The sequence below is a fragment of the Rosa chinensis genome, chromosome 4 (genome assembly GCF_002994745.2).
Source record: "Rosa chinensis cultivar Old Blush chromosome 4, RchiOBHm-V2, whole genome shotgun sequence".
NCBI lineage: Eukaryota > Viridiplantae > Streptophyta > Magnoliopsida > Rosales > Rosaceae > Rosa > Rosa chinensis.
The window spans coordinates 16,862,756-16,879,986 of record NC_037091.1 but is presented as its reverse complement, the minus strand read 5'-3'; the positions used below and the strand labels follow the sequence as shown (position 1 = coordinate 16,879,986).

At 37.9% G+C, this 17,231-nt stretch overlaps 2 protein-coding genes across 4 annotated transcripts; one reads left to right on the top strand and one right to left on the bottom strand.

The window, feature by feature from the left end:
* Window positions 1-242: 242 nt before the first annotated feature.
* Window positions 243-2,265, bottom strand: LOC112198904. Its single transcript, XM_024339999.1, has 3 exons — window positions 1,744-2,265; window positions 1,312-1,413; window positions 243-878 (listed from the first exon to the last, which is right to left on the bottom strand). The coding sequence occupies exons 1-3, from the start codon at window positions 2,263-2,265 to the stop codon at window positions 243-245; spliced, it is 1,260 nt and encodes a 419-aa protein (XP_024195767.1).
* An 11,033-nt stretch (window positions 2,266-13,298) lies between these two features.
* On the top strand, window positions 13,299-16,434 carry LOC112197707. 3 transcript variants are annotated; one of them, XM_024338503.2, is made up of 8 exons: window positions 13,299-13,599; window positions 13,678-13,762; window positions 14,083-14,124; window positions 14,594-14,762; window positions 15,231-15,283; window positions 15,389-15,610; window positions 15,823-15,869; window positions 16,055-16,434. In XM_024338503.2, the coding sequence occupies exons 1-8, from the start codon at window positions 13,301-13,303 to the stop codon at window positions 16,062-16,064; spliced, it is 927 nt and encodes a 308-aa protein (XP_024194271.2). In that variant the 5' UTR covers window positions 13,299-13,300; the 3' UTR covers window positions 16,065-16,434. The 3 variants fall into 3 exon arrangements, with proteins under 3 accessions (XP_024194271.2, XP_024194272.1, XP_024194270.1); XM_024338504.2 differs by having other exon boundaries at window positions 13,301-13,576; window positions 16,010-16,434; XM_024338502.2 differs by having other exon boundaries at window positions 13,304-13,599; window positions 16,010-16,434.
* The last annotated feature ends 797 nt before the right edge of the window (window positions 16,435-17,231 follow it).

The window sequence follows — 17,231 nt, the reverse complement described above, 5'->3', positions numbered from 1 at the left end:
ACCTCCAAGTAGGGCTTTGCTTTAAAGACATTTTTTCGGTCCGATGATTCTCCAAATCAATGAAGAGGAACAAGAGGAGCATCCATGAAGTACATGACCTCCTCTTCAACTCCCAAGCTAGCTAGCAAGTAAGGCTTCAATCAGTGGCCATTAACCTTGAATGTGCTACCATTACTTGGGTTCTTGATCTCAATGGCACCATGGGGAAAAACTTGCACAACTTCAAAGGGACCATACCACCTTTATCTAAGCTTTTCCGGAAAGAGTTTGAGCCTTGAGTTATAGAGGAGAACAAGTTGCCCTTCCTCAAATGTCTTCTTGATCAACTTCTTGTCATGATAGGCCTTGGTTCTCTCCTTATATAGCTTGGCATTCTCATATGCCTCCATTCTAATTTCGTCAAGCTCACATAGATCAAGTTTCCTCTTCTCTCCCGCTTTAGCAAGATCAAAATTAAACTTCTTGATAGCCCAATATGCTTTATGCTCCAATTCCACCCGCAAATGACATGCTTTTCCATAAACCAACCGATAAGGGGACATGCCAAGTGGAGTCTTGTAGGCGGTCCGGTATGCCCAAAGTGCATCTCCAAGTTTGGTGCTCCAATCTTTCCTTGTGATCCCCACAACTTTCTCTAAAATGCTCTTGATTTCCCGGTTTGAGATTTCAACTTGACCACTTATTTGGGGATGGTAGGGAGTGCCAACCTTGTGCTTGATGTCATACTTCTTGCATAGAACTTCAAAATGCTTGTTGAGAAAGTGGTATCCTCCATCACTTATAATAGCTCTTGGAGTGCCATACATTTGAAAAATGTTCTCCTTGAGGAACTTGAGAACAACATTGTGATCATTCTTGGCACTTGCAATTGCTTCTACCTACTTAGAAACATAGTCAACTCCAACAAGGATGTATTGATTGCCATAAGAGCTTGGGAATGGTCCCATGAAGTCAATGCCCCAACAATCAAAAATTTCTACTTCCATGATGTTGGTGAAGGGCATTTGATTCCTTGAAGCAATGTTTCCACTTCTTTGGCATCGATCACAAGTACTAACATAGGCATATGCATCTTTGAAAAGAGTAGGCCAATAAAAACCAAACTTAGTACCTTGAATGCCGTTTTCTTCCCTCCAAAATGACCTCCACAAGCAAGTGTATGGCAATGGGAAAGGATACTAGTAACCTCCTCTTGAGCTATGCATGTTCTCAACATTTGATCCTTGCCAAACTTGAACAAATATGGGTCATCCCACAAATAATGGCGTGCTTCTTTGAGGAATCGCTTCCTTCCTTGGTAATCAAGCTCACTTGGAATGTACTTCCTTCACTTGCATGGTAGTTCACCAAATTAGCAAACCATAGGAGCTCCTTGACATTGATGTTGAACAATTGCTCATCCGGAAAAGTGTCCTTCAAAGGAATGGAAGAGTTGTCACCTCCTTCAACCAATCTTGACAAATGATCCGCCACTTAGTTTTCTTTCCCCGGTTTGTCTTTGATCTCAATATCAAACTCTTGCAACAATAAAATCCATCTTATCAATCTTGGCTTAGCCTCCTTCTTTGACAAAAGATACTTCAAGGCACTATGATCCGTGTGCACAACTACTTTGGTACCAAGTAAATAGCTTCTAAACTTCTCAAGAGCAAAGATAATTGCAAGAAGTTCTTTCTCCGTTGTGGTGTAATTAATTTGTGCATCATTCAAGGTACAACTAGCATAGTAAATAGCATGAAGTACCTTCTCCTTCCTTTGAGCCAAAACCGCTCCCATAGCATAATCCGAAGCATCACACATTAATTCAAAAGGAAGAGACCAATCCGGTGCAATCATGATAGGAGCTTGAGTGAGCATCACCTTGATTGTCTCAAATGCCTTCAAGCAATGTTCATCAAACACAAAAGGAACATCCTTGGCTAGCAAATCACAAAGGGGCTTAGAGATCTTGGAGAAATCCTTCATGTACCTTCTATTGAAACCGGCATGTCCAAGAAAGCTTCTAATTGCTTTGACATTGTGTGGAGGTGGTAACTTGGAAATGAGCTCCACCTTGGCCTTGTCAACTTCCATTCCTCTTGAACTCACCACATGCCCAAGAACAATTCCCTCATTCACCATGAAGTGGCACTTCTCCCAATTCAAGACTAGGTTACAATCTTCACATCTTTGAAGCACAAGGACCAAATGGTGTAGGCATTGATCAAATGAATCCCCAAAGACACTAAAGTCATCCATGAACACTTCAATGAATCTCTCCACCATATCACTAAAAATGGAAATCATGCACCTTTGAAAAGTTGTCGGTGCATTGCACAAACCGAATGACATTCTTCTATTGGCAAAGGTGCCATATGGACAAGTGAAGGTGGTCTTGCCTTGGTCTTCCGAAGCAATAGGGATTTGATTGTAGCCACTATATCCATCAAGAAAGCAATAATACTCATGGCCGGCAAGTCTCTCTAGCATTTGATCAATGAATGGCAATGGAAAGTGATCCTTCCTTGTGGCATTGTTGAGCTTCCGGTAGTCTATGCACACTCATTTGCTACTCTTTGAGGGACAAGCTCTCCCTTATCATTAGCCACAACCGTCATGCCACTTTTCTTGGGAACCACTTGAACTGGTGACACCCATTTTGAGTCGGAAATGGGGTAGATGACACCAACATCAAGTAGCTTCATTACTTCATTCCTTACTACTTCTTGCATTGGAGGATTGAGCCTCCTTTGTGGATCTCTCCTAGGCTTCATATCATCTTCAAGGAGGATCTTATGCATGCACATACTCGGACTTATGCCTTTGATATCGGCAATAGTCCATCCAATGGCCTCCTTGTGATCATCCAACACCCTAAGTAGCTTTTGTTCTTGCAAATCACTCAAACATGAAGAGATAATTACGGGCAACTTGTGGTTTTCACCAATAAAAGCATACTTTAAATGAGGAGGAAGTGGTTTCATGTCAAGAGTAGGAGGACATTGAATTGATGGAAGTAAAGGGGTAGAGTTAGTAAGAGGTATCTCCATCTTTGGTTGCAAATGCGGAGTGCAAGGCTTTAAGGCTTCAAGCATAAGCTCGACTTCTTTGGTTGCCTCCTCAATGAACTCTATACCACTATAATGCAAACATGTCTCCAATGGATCTTGAGATGCATTTTCAATGAAAGTTTTCTCCACCATCTTGTCAATACCATCCAAAACATCAATTCGGAAACAATCATAGGCATTTAATGGCTTACTCATTGCATCAAAGATTCTAAAAGCAATGGTAGTATCATAAACGGTCATGGTCATCAAGCCCTCCTTGACATCAATCTTAGTGCCGGCGGTTGCCATAAATGCTCTCCCAAGGATGATAGGTAACTCCTTTTCATGAAGAGGAGCCTCTTCCATGTCTAGAATGATGAAATCCGCCGGTAGGATCAAGTCTTCTACCTTTACAAGAACATCTTTCACAACCTCTCTTGGGTAAACAATACTCCTATCCGCCATTTTCAAAGAGATAGCAATGGGCCGGATTTCACCAATTCCAAGAGACTCATAGATACTATAAGGCATTAAGTTGATACTAGCAGCCAAATCCATCAAAGCTTTATCAAAGAAGGTTTTACCTATCTTGCATGGAACGGTGAATGAACCCGGATCTTTCAACTTTGGTGGAAGCTTCCTTTGCAAAACCGCACTAACTTCTTCACTTAGACACACTTTCTCATCCTTCTCAAACTTCCTCTTATGGGTACATAGCTCCTTGAGAAACTTGGCATATGTAGGAATGGTTTTGATTGCATCCAAAAGAGGGATGTTAATCTCCACCTTCCTAAATAAGTCAAGAAACTCCTTTTTCACCTTCTCATTCTTTTGCTTCAATGCCTCTTTCCTTTGAAATTGAGGACAAGGAAGGGAAACTTCTTTCTCTTGAACTATCTTCATAGGAGGATTGAAAGTGATACCTCTCTTGAATGGTCTTTCGGTTGAAGTAGAGCCTTCTTTGTCATGAGTTCCGGCCTTGGTATTAAGTTTGTTCTTCAAGGCTTCCTCTTGCCCTTCTTGTTCTTCCAAAGCTACTCTCAAACCCAAAGGTTTGTCAAAGGCATTCGTCTTCTCATTTAACATTCTTCTTCACCATTATTAAACCCCAAGATGACTTCTTCATGTGACAACTCTCTTGCCTTGCCCTTTTCTCTCTTTTCAAAATCGGGTGGCTCCCTTGGAGTCACAACTTCATCATTGGTAGGCATGTACACATTATTCTCAACTTGCCTCCCACTTCTCAAAGTAGTAATGGACTTGGCTTCATGCCTTGGGTTGTTCTTTACTTGACTTGGAAACACATCTTGCTTCCTTTGGCTTAGCTCTTGGGCTAGTTGACCTATTTGTATCTCAAGCTTGCTCATGCTTTGGTGAAGGATATTGATCTTCTCATCTTGCTTTGCTTGAGTACCCTTGTTCTCTACAAAGAAACTCATTAACATGTCTTCAACACTAGGCTTCTTCAATGACTCTTGGAGTGGCACTATAGGTTGTGCTTGGGGTGGAGATTGATAAGGTGCCCTTTGGTATTGATTGTTGGCTCCTTGATTGTTGTAGTTGGAGGAGCTTACACCTTGATAGCCACCACTAGGCCTTTGAAAACCTTGGCCTTGATCACGATTGCCCAACCCTTGTTCTCGGATTTGATTGCCTCCCCACCCAAAGTTAGGGTGGTTTCTCCATTCGGGATTGTAGGTGTTACTATATGGATCATTTCTTGGCCTTGGTTGGAAACCAACTTGGTTGCATTGCTCCATGTCAACTTGAAGTGCACCTCCTCTTGGACAAAGCATTGTCTCATGTTGATCACTCTCACAAATTAAGCAAACTTGCTCAACCATCTTGCTTGACATAGGTTGGAGTTGCTCCCGGTTTCCTTGAGCATTAAGAATCAAGTCTAGCTTCTTATTCATGTTGGCCTCAATCCTCTTCCACTCAATTTGCATTTGAGTGTTTGGTGGATCCATCTCATACATACCTCCTCTTCTTTGTTGAACTTTCAAAATCACATTGGCTTCCTTTACCGGCCTCCTATCACTTTGATTATCATAGAGTTGGGATGACTCGGCTAGTGACTCAAGATCGTTTTCCGCTTCAATCTCATTTTTATCCATGAAGCTCCCTTGACAAGCATTCTCAATTCTTCTCTTGGTATCTTGGCTTGACCCATTGTAGAAAGTGCTCAATAGCAACCACTTCTTGACACCATGATTAGGGCAATTTTGCTCCATGTCTTTGAATCTCTTCCAAGACTCATGGAACAACTCTGATGGGAACTCTTGAAAAGGCATGAGTGAATTCCTTAATGCATTGCTTTTTGATGGTGGAAAGTACTTCTTGAGGAATGCGGCCTTCATGCCATCCCATGAGTTGATACTTGCCGCTGGAATCTTGTATAACCAACCCTTGGCCTTATCCTTCAATGAGAAGGGAAAAAGCCTTAGCCTAAGGTTGTCTTCATCAATACCATTGAGTTAGACCGTTGAGCAAACTTCATTAAATAGCTTGATGTGCATAAATGGATCGCCGGTGAAGCCGCCATCAAAAGCCGGTAGAAGTTGCAAGGTACTTGGCATAATGGAAAAGGCATGAGCACATGGTGGCAAGACAATGCAACTTGGATGATTTGTGAAAGTAGGAACAGTGTAGTCCTTCAATGGCCTTGGTTCATCACCCATTTTTAGTTCAGGACACTCCTCCCTTAGTTGCCTTAACAACTCATGTGCTCTTTGATCAATGTATTGAAGTAGAGTGGGTGGACCGGTGGGACGAGATTCTTCTTCACCACTATTCTCTTGAATGATATAGTCTTGATCGTCACTTGGTGTGCTTGGAGGAGATGGATGTTTTTCACTTGATTGAGCTATAAGATTCATACACACCTAAAGAACACACAAAGTGAAGGATATAAGTAACTAGAATTAAAATAAAATGCAAGGTATATACAAAAAAAAAAAAAAAATCACGACTTTTTTTTTTTTTTCTAAGTAAAGAGAAGAGGAATCCGATCTTTGGATGTTGCCTATCACACAACAGTTCGGTAATTCCTTTCAATGCGACCAGGTAAGGAGGGAAAAGATTTTGGTGGAGCAATGCTCACTTTTCAACCTTTTGGTTACCTTTCTCTTATTTGATCCTTGCCTAGACACCGCATTAATTGGGTACACCTACTTATGTTGAGTGAGTAAGCTTGACGTTACAAAGATGAGATTCCTAATCTAATTTACTCTAATTAATATTTTTATATATTTATTTATTATTATTTTTTTTTCAACATGCTCACACTTTATCTTTTTCTTACCACAATTTATTAATCTACTTATCAAAGTACTTACCACAAATTCAAAAATAAGGTAACTGCCACAAAAACTAACAAAACAAAGAAAATAAGAACACAAGTTGAAACACAAAACAAAAGTAAAAGTTTTAGCTACTCGAAGGCAAACCGAGCTAGGAATAGGATTTTACTCCAATCCACGGCAACGGCTCCAAAAACTTGTTGGCAAAATAGCCACCCTCAAGTATAAGAGTCAAGTTATAGTGTAGGCGATTATGAGTAGGGGATATCATACCCAAGAGATTGGAAAACTCACTCTAGCTAAGGAAAACCTAAAGGGTGCTAGATGAATATGCAAATGTACAAGTCATAAACAAGATCTCACAAGTGAACCAAAGTTCATGGTGAATATATGCAAGATGGTGTAGTTGTTTGATTTTTAGCTTTGAAAATGGTCTCGAATTAAATTAACACAAAATGAAACTTGAAATGTAAACTAGGCTAGGTTAAATTAGATGTGATAAAATGGATGGAAGTTAGAGCTTTAGGTTGTTCACCATAGCCTCCCTTGCATGCATTGATGTTCAAACTATAAGTAATGCAATCCCAAATATCCAATTACCCTTTTAGCATCTGGATAAGACTACTAAGGCCTAAACTCCTTTTATTTTATCAATTTCCACCGGATAAGTGTGAAACTAACTACCCAAGAACAAGTTATATTACCGGATAAGTATCAATTCCTTGCTCCTACATGCATAAAGATTTGAGTTTAGATAATCAAGCAAGCAAACAAATCCTAGATCTAGGTGATTTTAACTCACTACCCTCACATACACACCTAGTGTGCTATCATGCTTTCAATATCTAAAGCTAGCTATTCTCTAAACATTGTTCATGTAATGACAAATGCAAGATATTCAAATTAGCTAGATTCAAATACAAGCATTCACTTCTTGAATTAGCATGTGAAGATGATCATGGAAAATGCATCAAATAAGACTCAAACATCAATTTATTACAAGTTTGGCTAGAGCTTTCAACCCTAGCCCCAACAAACTAACTACTCACTCATAATCAAATACAAAAACTTCAACATGTTTATGAACATCAAACTAAAAAGTAGGGATAGAGAAGGGACTAGTGATAATCAAGTTGAGGATGGTGTAGATGAACTCATGTGATGCTAGATTCCTCTCCTTCTTCTTCAAAGGTTGATGATGGAATATGAGATGTAGAGATGATCAAGTGGTGAAATAGTGGAGTAGTGAAGCTTTTTGTCTATGAAATGGAATGGGTAGATGGAAAATATGGTGAAGGTTGTGGTGGTGGTAATGGAGGTTTTATGAAGGAGATGAAGAGAGAAAGAAGATGTTATGGATTCAGGAAATTCCTTGAGAGTGAGAGGAGAATGTGTTTAAATAGGGAAGAAAAAGAAGAGTGAAATGATGAGTGGCAGAAAAATAATGAAAGTGGAGTATGGAGGGGTTTGTAAAATATGGAAAAGATGGAGTAATGATGAAATGAAAGCAAAGCATAAAAGTGCAGAAATATGGAAGTGATGATGATATATTAAAGAGAATGGAGTAGAAAAATATATCCAAGGAAAAAGAGAAAAGCATCTAGCTTTCTTCATGTGGGTGGGAATATGTTGAGCAGTTTTTCAGGTCACTCTCTGCCCCTTTATTCCTTCAATTATATCTCCACCAAGAATTCAAAATGGGCCTCTGACTTCTTCATATCTAATGTTCCTCCATGAGTCTAGATCATCCTGGTAGAATCTCAAAGTTAAATTCATTGTGGTTAGACCGTAAATACTTCTGAAATATGTATAGGTCTGGTTTTCCAGTTTTCATCTTTCAGAAAATTGGACTGACTGTTTGAAGGCTTTCCACTCAAAACTAGCTCTAGTACTCTTCATAACAAATGATCCTTGGGATGTCTAGGATGAAACTGGAGAGTTTCAACTCATTCAGAGTTTTTTTGGTCAGGAAGCTACCCCTCCTTTCTTGTCTAGCTCACTTTTTCCTAGCCGGAGTAAGAAAATGTTCTAGGGTTGACTTTTTAGTGCATTTCCATTCTTCTCCATCATTTCCTAGCATGATAAGGAAAACATAATAAATATATATAAATAAACACAAAGGTTAACCAAAAGTACAAGATTAGGGAAATAATGAAATTGGATTAGTCAACATTAAATTTGGACTTTAGAACAAGTAATTTCCATGTTTTAGGGCACAAATATGTATATGAATTATGATCCAACAATATCCCGCCAAGGAGAGATTTGGTAAGGGCAGATTCCCTCAAGGCGGATTCCCTCAGGGAGAGATTCAGTAAGGGCGGATTCCCTCAAGGAAGGATCAGTTCAAGGAGGGATTCAGTCGACGAGAAACTTGTTCAAGGAGGGGTTCAGACGAGATACGACCTACTCGAGGTGAGTCGGTACGGGGCGGAATGAGTCAACGGGCTCAGTCAGCTCGTAGGAATCCGAGATCTGTGGAGTCACTTTCCCACGATGCCCTAATAGTGGCATTGTGGATCCATGCATGCGTTACTTGCGGGGCAAGCGTGCCATAACGCGCACCAGCCGAAGTACCCACCCAAGGCCACCTATAAATACTTAGTGAAAGCAAGTACGAAGGAGGACACCGGAAACCATCACAAACACTGCCATCCAGAACGTCAACATCAAAGGGCTATCAATAGATTTTTCCCTCCAACTTGCATTTGAAGAGACTTGCTTCATTACCGATACAGGTTCCGAAAAGTTGGGCACCAATCCCCCATAAGTAAAACTTTCTCTCCCGCTCCAGTCAGAGGAAGTAGGTGAGGAAATCTTCTAGTGAATTTTTCCACACCAACACCCTCATGGCAAGAGGATTGTCTTATTAAAGTGACAACTCGCAAATATGTAGTAAATAAACAATTTGATTGTGAGTAAGTGTTAGTAGTCATCAAAACTTGTAAGTGATTCCATGCAACATAGTAGACAAAGATGACGTAACCGGTCAAGCTAAAATAGTGTATTTGGTTCAATGAACTTCTGGTTCATAATATTATATGCCTCAATTTACTGTAGAAATTTGACACAGTATATATGAGATAGCAAAAGGTCTTCTCCAACTATATAGAAGGTAATTAATGCGTTAATATTTCAAATTTGGTAACATGATAGTAGCTAGATCAAGATCTACAACTCTTGGTATGAGTGTTACCTTAGTATGAGATAGCAAAAAGTCTTCTCCAACTATATAGAAGGTAATTAATGCGTTAATATTTCAAATTTGGTAACATGATAGTAGCTAGATCAAGATATACAACTCTTGGTATGAGTGTTACCTTAGTATGAGATAGCAAAAAGTCTTCTCCAACTATATAGAAGGTACTTAATGCGTTAATATTTCAAATTTGGTAACATGATAGTAGCTCATTCGGAGCCATAGATCAAGATCTACAACTCTTGGTATGAGTGTTACCTTAGCTTGAGTAAACATCAATTGTGAAATACTGACAATTGAAATGGACCAAATTCATTTTGAACTGCTGGCCAAAATGATAGACTCGAAATTTTGAGTTAAAGACTACAATCTATATTAGTAGAGCAACTTTATCACGTGGAGAACCTCAAGTTCTCTGTCACGTATATATTTATAGTCATAAAGAGGAGGAACTTCAGGCCCTCATATAATCGGAGATCCAAGAAACTTGAGATTACGATTTTTTTTTTCATTTTTGTAACAACTTCTTGAGGTGGGGCACCAATTGTATGTTATTGCAGTAACATGCAATATCGCAGCTGAAATATTAGGAATACTTAATTTCGTACAGCTCATGAAAAAAAAATGAAAATATTGAAGCGAAAAATAATTTCATTATTGTAACAATATACCTACAAATGGGGCTATATATGTGTGTATGACAAAATTTTGTTGAATAAAAAAGAATGACAAATACTCGCAGCCTTATTCAATGAATGAAATAACTATTGGCTGCCAAAAATGTAAAGAATAAATAAATGATCAATCCTCAAAAACCAGTGTAATCCATTCCTCTTTGTAATCGTCCCAGTACTACCCATTCTCTTCTTATCTGTAAATGGTACTCGACCATTTTCCAGTGGGTTCTCTTTGGTTTATTGGAGTGACAACTTCCGGAGAAGTAAGTGAGGTAGATCTTGGTGGCAAAAACGTTTCCATCTTCATTGCAGATCGGGTTTTCTGATCCGTTCGGTTTCCAAAACCCTAACCCATTTCCGACTTCTCGAACAGTTCTTTTTCTCTGGGCATGGCTGCTGCAACTTTCATCGTCTTCATGAATAAAGAAGAACCACTCCCTCTCTCCATCAGAGAACGTCACTGCATAGTTGAAACAAATAAAATACTGGTCAGCTAAAAATATATACAACTAATAGTCATTAATCTTGATAATTTGGCGCCGCACTGCTAGATATCCTAAGCTAGGTATGATTGGCGAGCTAACGCACAACTAGGCGGATTTAAACTTAGGTTTTAAAAATAAATTGTTGTCTGCATGTAGTGCCATGGACGCTAAGGACTAAGCAACTTAATTTCTGGTCAGTTTCGTACGTTGAAACTCTTCTGTTTATTATATTTTATGAAAAGAGTTAAAAATCAGTAACTAATCTATCTTGCATGTGTTTATTACGTCTAAAACCAATGATACATATATACATACATGTATGTATGTGTTCCTCAAAACAAAACAAAAAAAACAAAAAATCATTTTTCAAAGTTTTTGAGGCCAGGCTAGCTCATGGACTGAGACTGGAGATTAGAAGTAAAGTATGTCAAGGGTTTCATCTCCCTTTGTATATTATTGAACTCTTGTCGATGGACATATTTTAGGTCAAAATTTTGAAAAGGTAGAAAGTTAAATAGATCAAGGCTCGGATCATCCATCGGCCCTCCTAGATTTACCTGAAAGAAAAACATCGATCTTCTTATAACTTATGGATCTCATGGGCATCAAATGAATCTATATGCAACTTCAAAACAAAATTCTAATACAACACTACATAAAACGAACAATACCATTAGATTGTGAAAAGTGGTGAAATGAGAAGGAGAAGCTATGTAAATTTGACATACCTAGATTCTTTGGATGGTTGCTGTAAAACCGAGTCGCATCGATCTCCTGAATCGCATCAGCAACTGGTACAGCTCTGGAACAAGCTTTGTTCATTAGATAGTGAGTGACCAGCTCTTCATCTGTTGGCATAAACCTAAACCCAACTGGAAGCAAATCAGAGCTCACTACTACTCCTTTCTGGGATCCCATATATTACTCTATTTCCTTTCCCTGTTAACACTTGGGGAAATGAGATGATCGAGGAAATGAGGTTCACTGTGTACGCGTATATATTTATATACGAGAGTGGCGTGCGGGTGTTTTTCACATGGAAATGGAATCCTAGTAGGACTTTGATTTATAAAGACAGAACAAAAAGGTCTCTGTTGCTTATCACTGTGATTTTCGCTGTGTCTGTATACCTGGAAGCTGGGGAGATTAGAGTGGTGTTTACTGTTTTGTCTTTGACTCTATGAATTTGAATGGGGATAGATATCTTGAATGAGCTAGGAAGAGACCTAGTCATGGATCATTATCGATCTATGATCTTGATGAAACCAAGAAACAAAACATCAGAAATTTACGTGTCAGAATGTATTTGTCAAATGTAGGCAAATATATTTCTGGCTGGTAATTATTGTACGGAGTTTGTGCCTTGTGGGAGAAGTGGGGTTATCAGTATATATATAGATTATCTGGTTAATTAGGTCGAGGTTATTTGTTATAGGAACATAGGAAAGTGTTTTTGTTTTGGTTTTATTTATGTAATATTTTTTTGAGACTATTATACGTTTGAAAATTTGGTTATAATTAAGTCCGAACATTATAATTAGCTAGGGTTTATGGTGCTTGTTATTGGCAAATTAAACACATGAATTGGCTTGTAAGTAAAGAGTGAATACCATGCCTATGCGAATGTAACGTTCTATTATACATTCATGTATGTATTACTTATGTATTATTTTTACTAAATATAGTACTTAACAAAAAAAAAAACAAATAACACATGCAAAATATACTCAAACTTTGTCATTTGATGTTTGTTTTGATTTTCACATACAAAATATTTCATTAGAACAGAATGAGGCATATATATATATATATATATATATATATATATCATAATAAAGAAAAGGAAAAAAATTGAGCACATGGTGGGTTGGTGCATGGCTCATGAAAAAATACATTGTTCTTTTTAAAAATTGACTTTCCGATCACGTACGTTATCTTCCTAATTTTTTTGATCAAGGAACGAATAAAACACAACGACTACAAACAAAAGCCTCTAGAGCATCCACCCCCCAAACTGATCGAATTGGAAGGCAGATGCTAGAGGATAAGGGCAAAGCACCGTGCCAAACTAACGAAAAACAAATAGAATGTCCCAAGGTCGCGAGAGAGTCAGCTATAAAATTAGTCTTCCGATATATATGGCTGAAGGAGATGCTAGAAAACTGACGGCCCAACAGATTGATGGTTATCTTGCCTAATTGATACAATAATAGCAAGACTTCATTGAATCGTTTAATTGATGCTTGAATTTTTTTAGTGTCCACAAATATCTTAACACTTCATTGAAAAGAGCTAAAAATTTCAGTTTCTCCAAATAAAACAAAGTCTGAGAACACACAGTGCTCTGGATAACAATATAAAAAAAATTCTAAATACCAATAACTGTTATCAAGAAATATAACAAAGGACCCATGAACTTCTGGTATACCGCATACGTTTGTGATGAAGAAACAACATGAAAACAAATAAATCAATTCAAGACCAATAAAACCACAAGCGGGCCGGATGAGACATATTTTGGGCCCGAACCCCAGCCTTATTCCATATGGATCCAACGTCCAAGCAATGAAAGCCCAGAAGAAAATTATGAAAGAAACAGAGGGCAAATATGTCTGTTTCTTCACAGTCATATTCTTCGCCAATTTACTTAGCTCGGCCTTGTACAATGGAAGCTCTAAACCCAGCAACCCCTTACACTCCGAAATCGACGAACCCGAATCCCCAGACTCCGACCCAAAGCCCATCATCATTAGCAGCGTCGTCTGCTCGGCTGTGGAGGCCCACCGCGCAGCGCAACCTGAGAAACCAGTGGTCCAAGTTAGCTTCTTTGAGACAACAATGGGAGTCTGCTTCTTCTAGCGGAAGAGCACACGCCACTTTGCTCGTAAACTCCTACCTTTCCATCAAGTACTACTCTCAAAGATAACTTCTTCTTTTTTGGGTGTTGTGGTTGTGCTGGTTTGTGAAAATGGTGATTTCTTTCAGGTACATGCCTTCAAGGGAGTTGGGGGTTCTCAGCGACATGCCGGATATACTAAAGAAAGCTTCTCAGAAATTGCTTAAGCAGCAGGTAATAATAATAATAAGCAAGGTTTTTACTTGGATTTATTTCTTTACAAATATTTGGATTTTTTTGTCTTTTTTTGGGTAAATGATTCTTTCATGAAGTTAGCAAAAGCCATTTTGGACTATGATAAGAGATTATTCTCACGTTAATTGATCCAAAATGAGGCAACTATTCTGGTCTCCGAAATGTCGTCAAGGTTTTTGAAGGTCAATTTTTGAAATATAGTCCATGAGAGAGTTTTGTCAGCAATAAGCATGGTGAATTCCAGTTTCTCCTTTACTAATTCTTGTTAATCTTCTTATTTTGGTTGTATTATGTTTCAGGAACTTTATCGGAGCAAGCTTTTATCATCATACAAGGACATGGTACATGTTCTTACCGATTCTTGTTTATTCTTCTGGATGTGGAACACATCCTTTTTCATATGTTTCTTCTCTTGGGTCAATAAAGTTGGAAATTGAGTGAAAACTCATGCTTTGGCTTAGTTAATATTTGATATCAAATTCTCAAGTGCTAAGCTTGAAGGAGGATATCCTTATACTATCTGATCCGTTATTATAGTTGGACTTTGCCCACATTTTTGAAGAATAGACCTTTATGGTGTTGGACTTCTTCACAACCACCAAATATAAGGAACTAGAATTGTGCTACTTGTTACTGTAATTTTCGTCTGTTGACAAAATTAGAGATTTTAAGTAGTTTTATGAACATGCTTTGGAGATAATAATTTGCGTTAATACATCTGTTTGTATTAGAATGATGGTTTAGGATTTTTCCTTCTTTACCAGATCATTTGGTAGTTTTATTTACTTTGTTTCTTTATGTTCTCTACAGGTGTCTGTTGTAACTAATATGGTCAAAACTAGTAGATCCATGAGATGCTTTGTCAAAGGGTTAACCAATAGTCCACTTTTACAATCTTCTGGCTATTCCGAATGTAATAATGACCCCGGAGATGGTGGTGGGATTCGAGTCTTCACATTTTGGTCGATCTCTTGCTTTGGTACATCTACAATATAGATCTTCTACAATGCATATTTGATTAGAATAACTGATTGATTTTGCCTTCATGGATAATCAACAATCACGTATTGCTATAATGGCTTTTGTGGGGTTTATGTGCAATTATGGAAACGGTTACCTGTATGAGCATATAGGTGCAGAAAATCTTGTCATGAACCTTATTTAACTAATATGAGAGTATCCTCTTTGAATGACAAAAGCGGTAATAGATAAGGGATATATCAGGGGTCTATATGATTCGCAACAATCTCCCGTTGTATTGCATGCTGCTTAAAATGCCAACTATATATGTCATTTGTCATAAGATTGTGATTTAAGTAGAAAATGTCTATATTATTAGTGTGAAATTTCATGTTAATAACTATTGGACCAGGTTAAACCTATTATTAGTTCCACATGATTTGAATTATTTTTTCTCAAAAAATTTATTATCTTTGAATAATCACAGAGAAAGTGGCGGAGGAGCTTGTCCATATGCTTATATTGGAACTAAATTTGAAGGTAAATTATTGTTTCTGTGGCTGCGGAATTTTTTATTTATCTTAGCATGTTCTTTATCTGTTCCTTGTTTGTTTTTATACGTGTTGGTGCTTTCGGTCTGTGCAGCGTTTGCTTGTGGTGGACTTACTGTCAGTTAGTTGCAAAGTTCCAACGGCTAACGGTTTGCATTGGTCTGAAGAGCTATATCCAGGAGAATTTGGTGATTTGAGTATATGCAACTTATTATCTGAGGAAACTTGTAAACCAGTCTATCCAAGATTGCATGGTCAGAAATCTGATAAGCCAGCTATTGGACGTAATCAGCAGCCGGATCATGATGTTTTGCAGGTATGGGTGTCATTATATGCAATAGTAATTTTAAAAGGTACAAAAAGAATACATCTAGACGTTGGAGGAAAACCTTATTAAAATGGATCTTAAAACTCACTTGTATTGTTGTTGTTGGTATTCCAATAGTTGTTTAGAAAGCAAATAGAAACATCGTCTAGGCCTGTACCATGCTTATCAATTTCATTACCCAAAAATTTTCATGATTGCAGGTTTATCTAACAACATGGCTCATAGAGGTGAACATTGATACTGACAGGTAAGAATGAAGTGGGTTTGTAATCCCATCTGAGAATATTAATTTCAGTAATTGATACACATGTTACGTCACGTCTCTTTGTTCAGTACGTGAGACTTCATGCCAAAAGGTTCCATTTGTTTCTTCTCTTTTTCTGATAGGGTGGATGAAATATTTGCTGAAGTTGGGGAGGAAATACATTGTAGGCTTTCATGAGCAGACACGCTGGAAGAGTTGTTGAGGAGAGCACTTGTTTATCTGATAGGCTGAAGATCTGATACTCGTATGGTGCCTTGTACTTGGAAAGAGGGAATATGCTTGAAAATACTTGAAGCTGGATTTTGCTAAAGTCCTAGAGGCTGGAGTGGACTGCGACAACCATCAAAGCATATAGGCGCCTACAGAGGTCAGCGGATTGCTGATAAATGGGAGTGCAACTTGCAGTATTCATCTTGTAACTTTGGTTAATATGTTATGGTATGAACAACAAGGCTTGATGAATTCCCATGCTTGTGGTTACGAAGAGTTCTCAAAATTGCTTTATTTATACTCTCTTGCTTTTAAAGAAATCTCCATATAAGTCGTACCGGGTGCTCTCAAGCTCATTTTAAACTTTCTGACCTCTTGTTTCAGTAATGAATTTTGATGTGAAAACGAAAAGAACGATAGATTTTGGTTCGCATTTAGCATTACATATGAGATACAGTCAATCTTTGGGTCAATGTTTTGAATACCGTTGACATTGCTACCATGAATTTTCATTCACATTAGTCTTTAATGGGGAAAGGAATGCAAAAAATAAAGTTTTTATTCGAGTTATTCCTTCTATAGAAAGTGCAGAATTGCAAGTTAGAAATTGCTGTTGGATTTGATGCTTCTACAACCGACAGGAAATACTAGAGGAGCACTGTTAAAAACTAAGAACACATTTATCTTTTGCCAATTATTCTCCAAAAGCAATGCATATCAACTCCAATCTACTACCTCTACATCATCTTCATCCTATCTATCCTCTCCTGAGGTCCGTAGGTCTTCTCGCGTGAAAAATTATGAATTAGCTACGGTGAAGGATTTGTACCATCTGGAAAATCATACTTCAAAGCCAGAGAGTCAACCCTGTATCCTTAAAGGCTTAAAAACTCTGTTATAAGTGGCTCTTCATTATAACTTTTAGCTATCTCGCTCCTAAATATGGAGAGCGAAATGAGGCTTTTACTGGAGTAAGTGGGCAATTTTTAGGCTAAAATTGGGTTGGTCACGGCCCTTAATTTAAAACATTTATTTTGAGTTATTTTATATAATTTATAAGAAATACATTTAAACTATTTAATCTTCATTTAAAAAATAATATAAATTCAAAACTAGCTAAAATATAGAGCACTG

What these genes read in the sequence shown, in the direction of transcription:
- LOC112198904 (XM_024339999.1), bottom strand. Translation starts at nt 2,265, where the DNA reads ATGGTGGAGAGATTCATTGAAGTGTTCATGGATGACTTTAGTGTCTTT. An exon ending in TGGCTCAAAGGAAGGAGAAG is followed by an intron (nt 1,414 to 1,743) that starts GTACTTCATGCT and finishes ATTCCTTTGAAG; the next exon opens with GACACTTTTCCGGATGAGCA. An exon ending in GTGAAGGAAGTACATTCCAA is followed by an intron (nt 879 to 1,311) that starts GTGAGCTTGATT and finishes GTTTCTAAGTAG; the next exon opens with GTAGAAGCAATTGCAAGTGC.
- LOC112197707 (XM_024338503.2), top strand. Translation starts at nt 13,301, where the DNA reads ATGTCTGTTTCTTCACAGTCATATTCTTCGCCAATTTACTTAGCTCGG. An exon ending in TATTGGAACTAAATTTGAAG is followed by an intron (nt 15,284 to 15,388) that starts GTAAATTATTGT and finishes CGGTCTGTGCAG; the next exon opens with CGTTTGCTTGTGGTGGACTT. An exon ending in CGGATCATGATGTTTTGCAG is followed by an intron (nt 15,611 to 15,822) that starts GTATGGGTGTCA and finishes TCATGATTGCAG; the next exon opens with GTTTATCTAACAACATGGCT.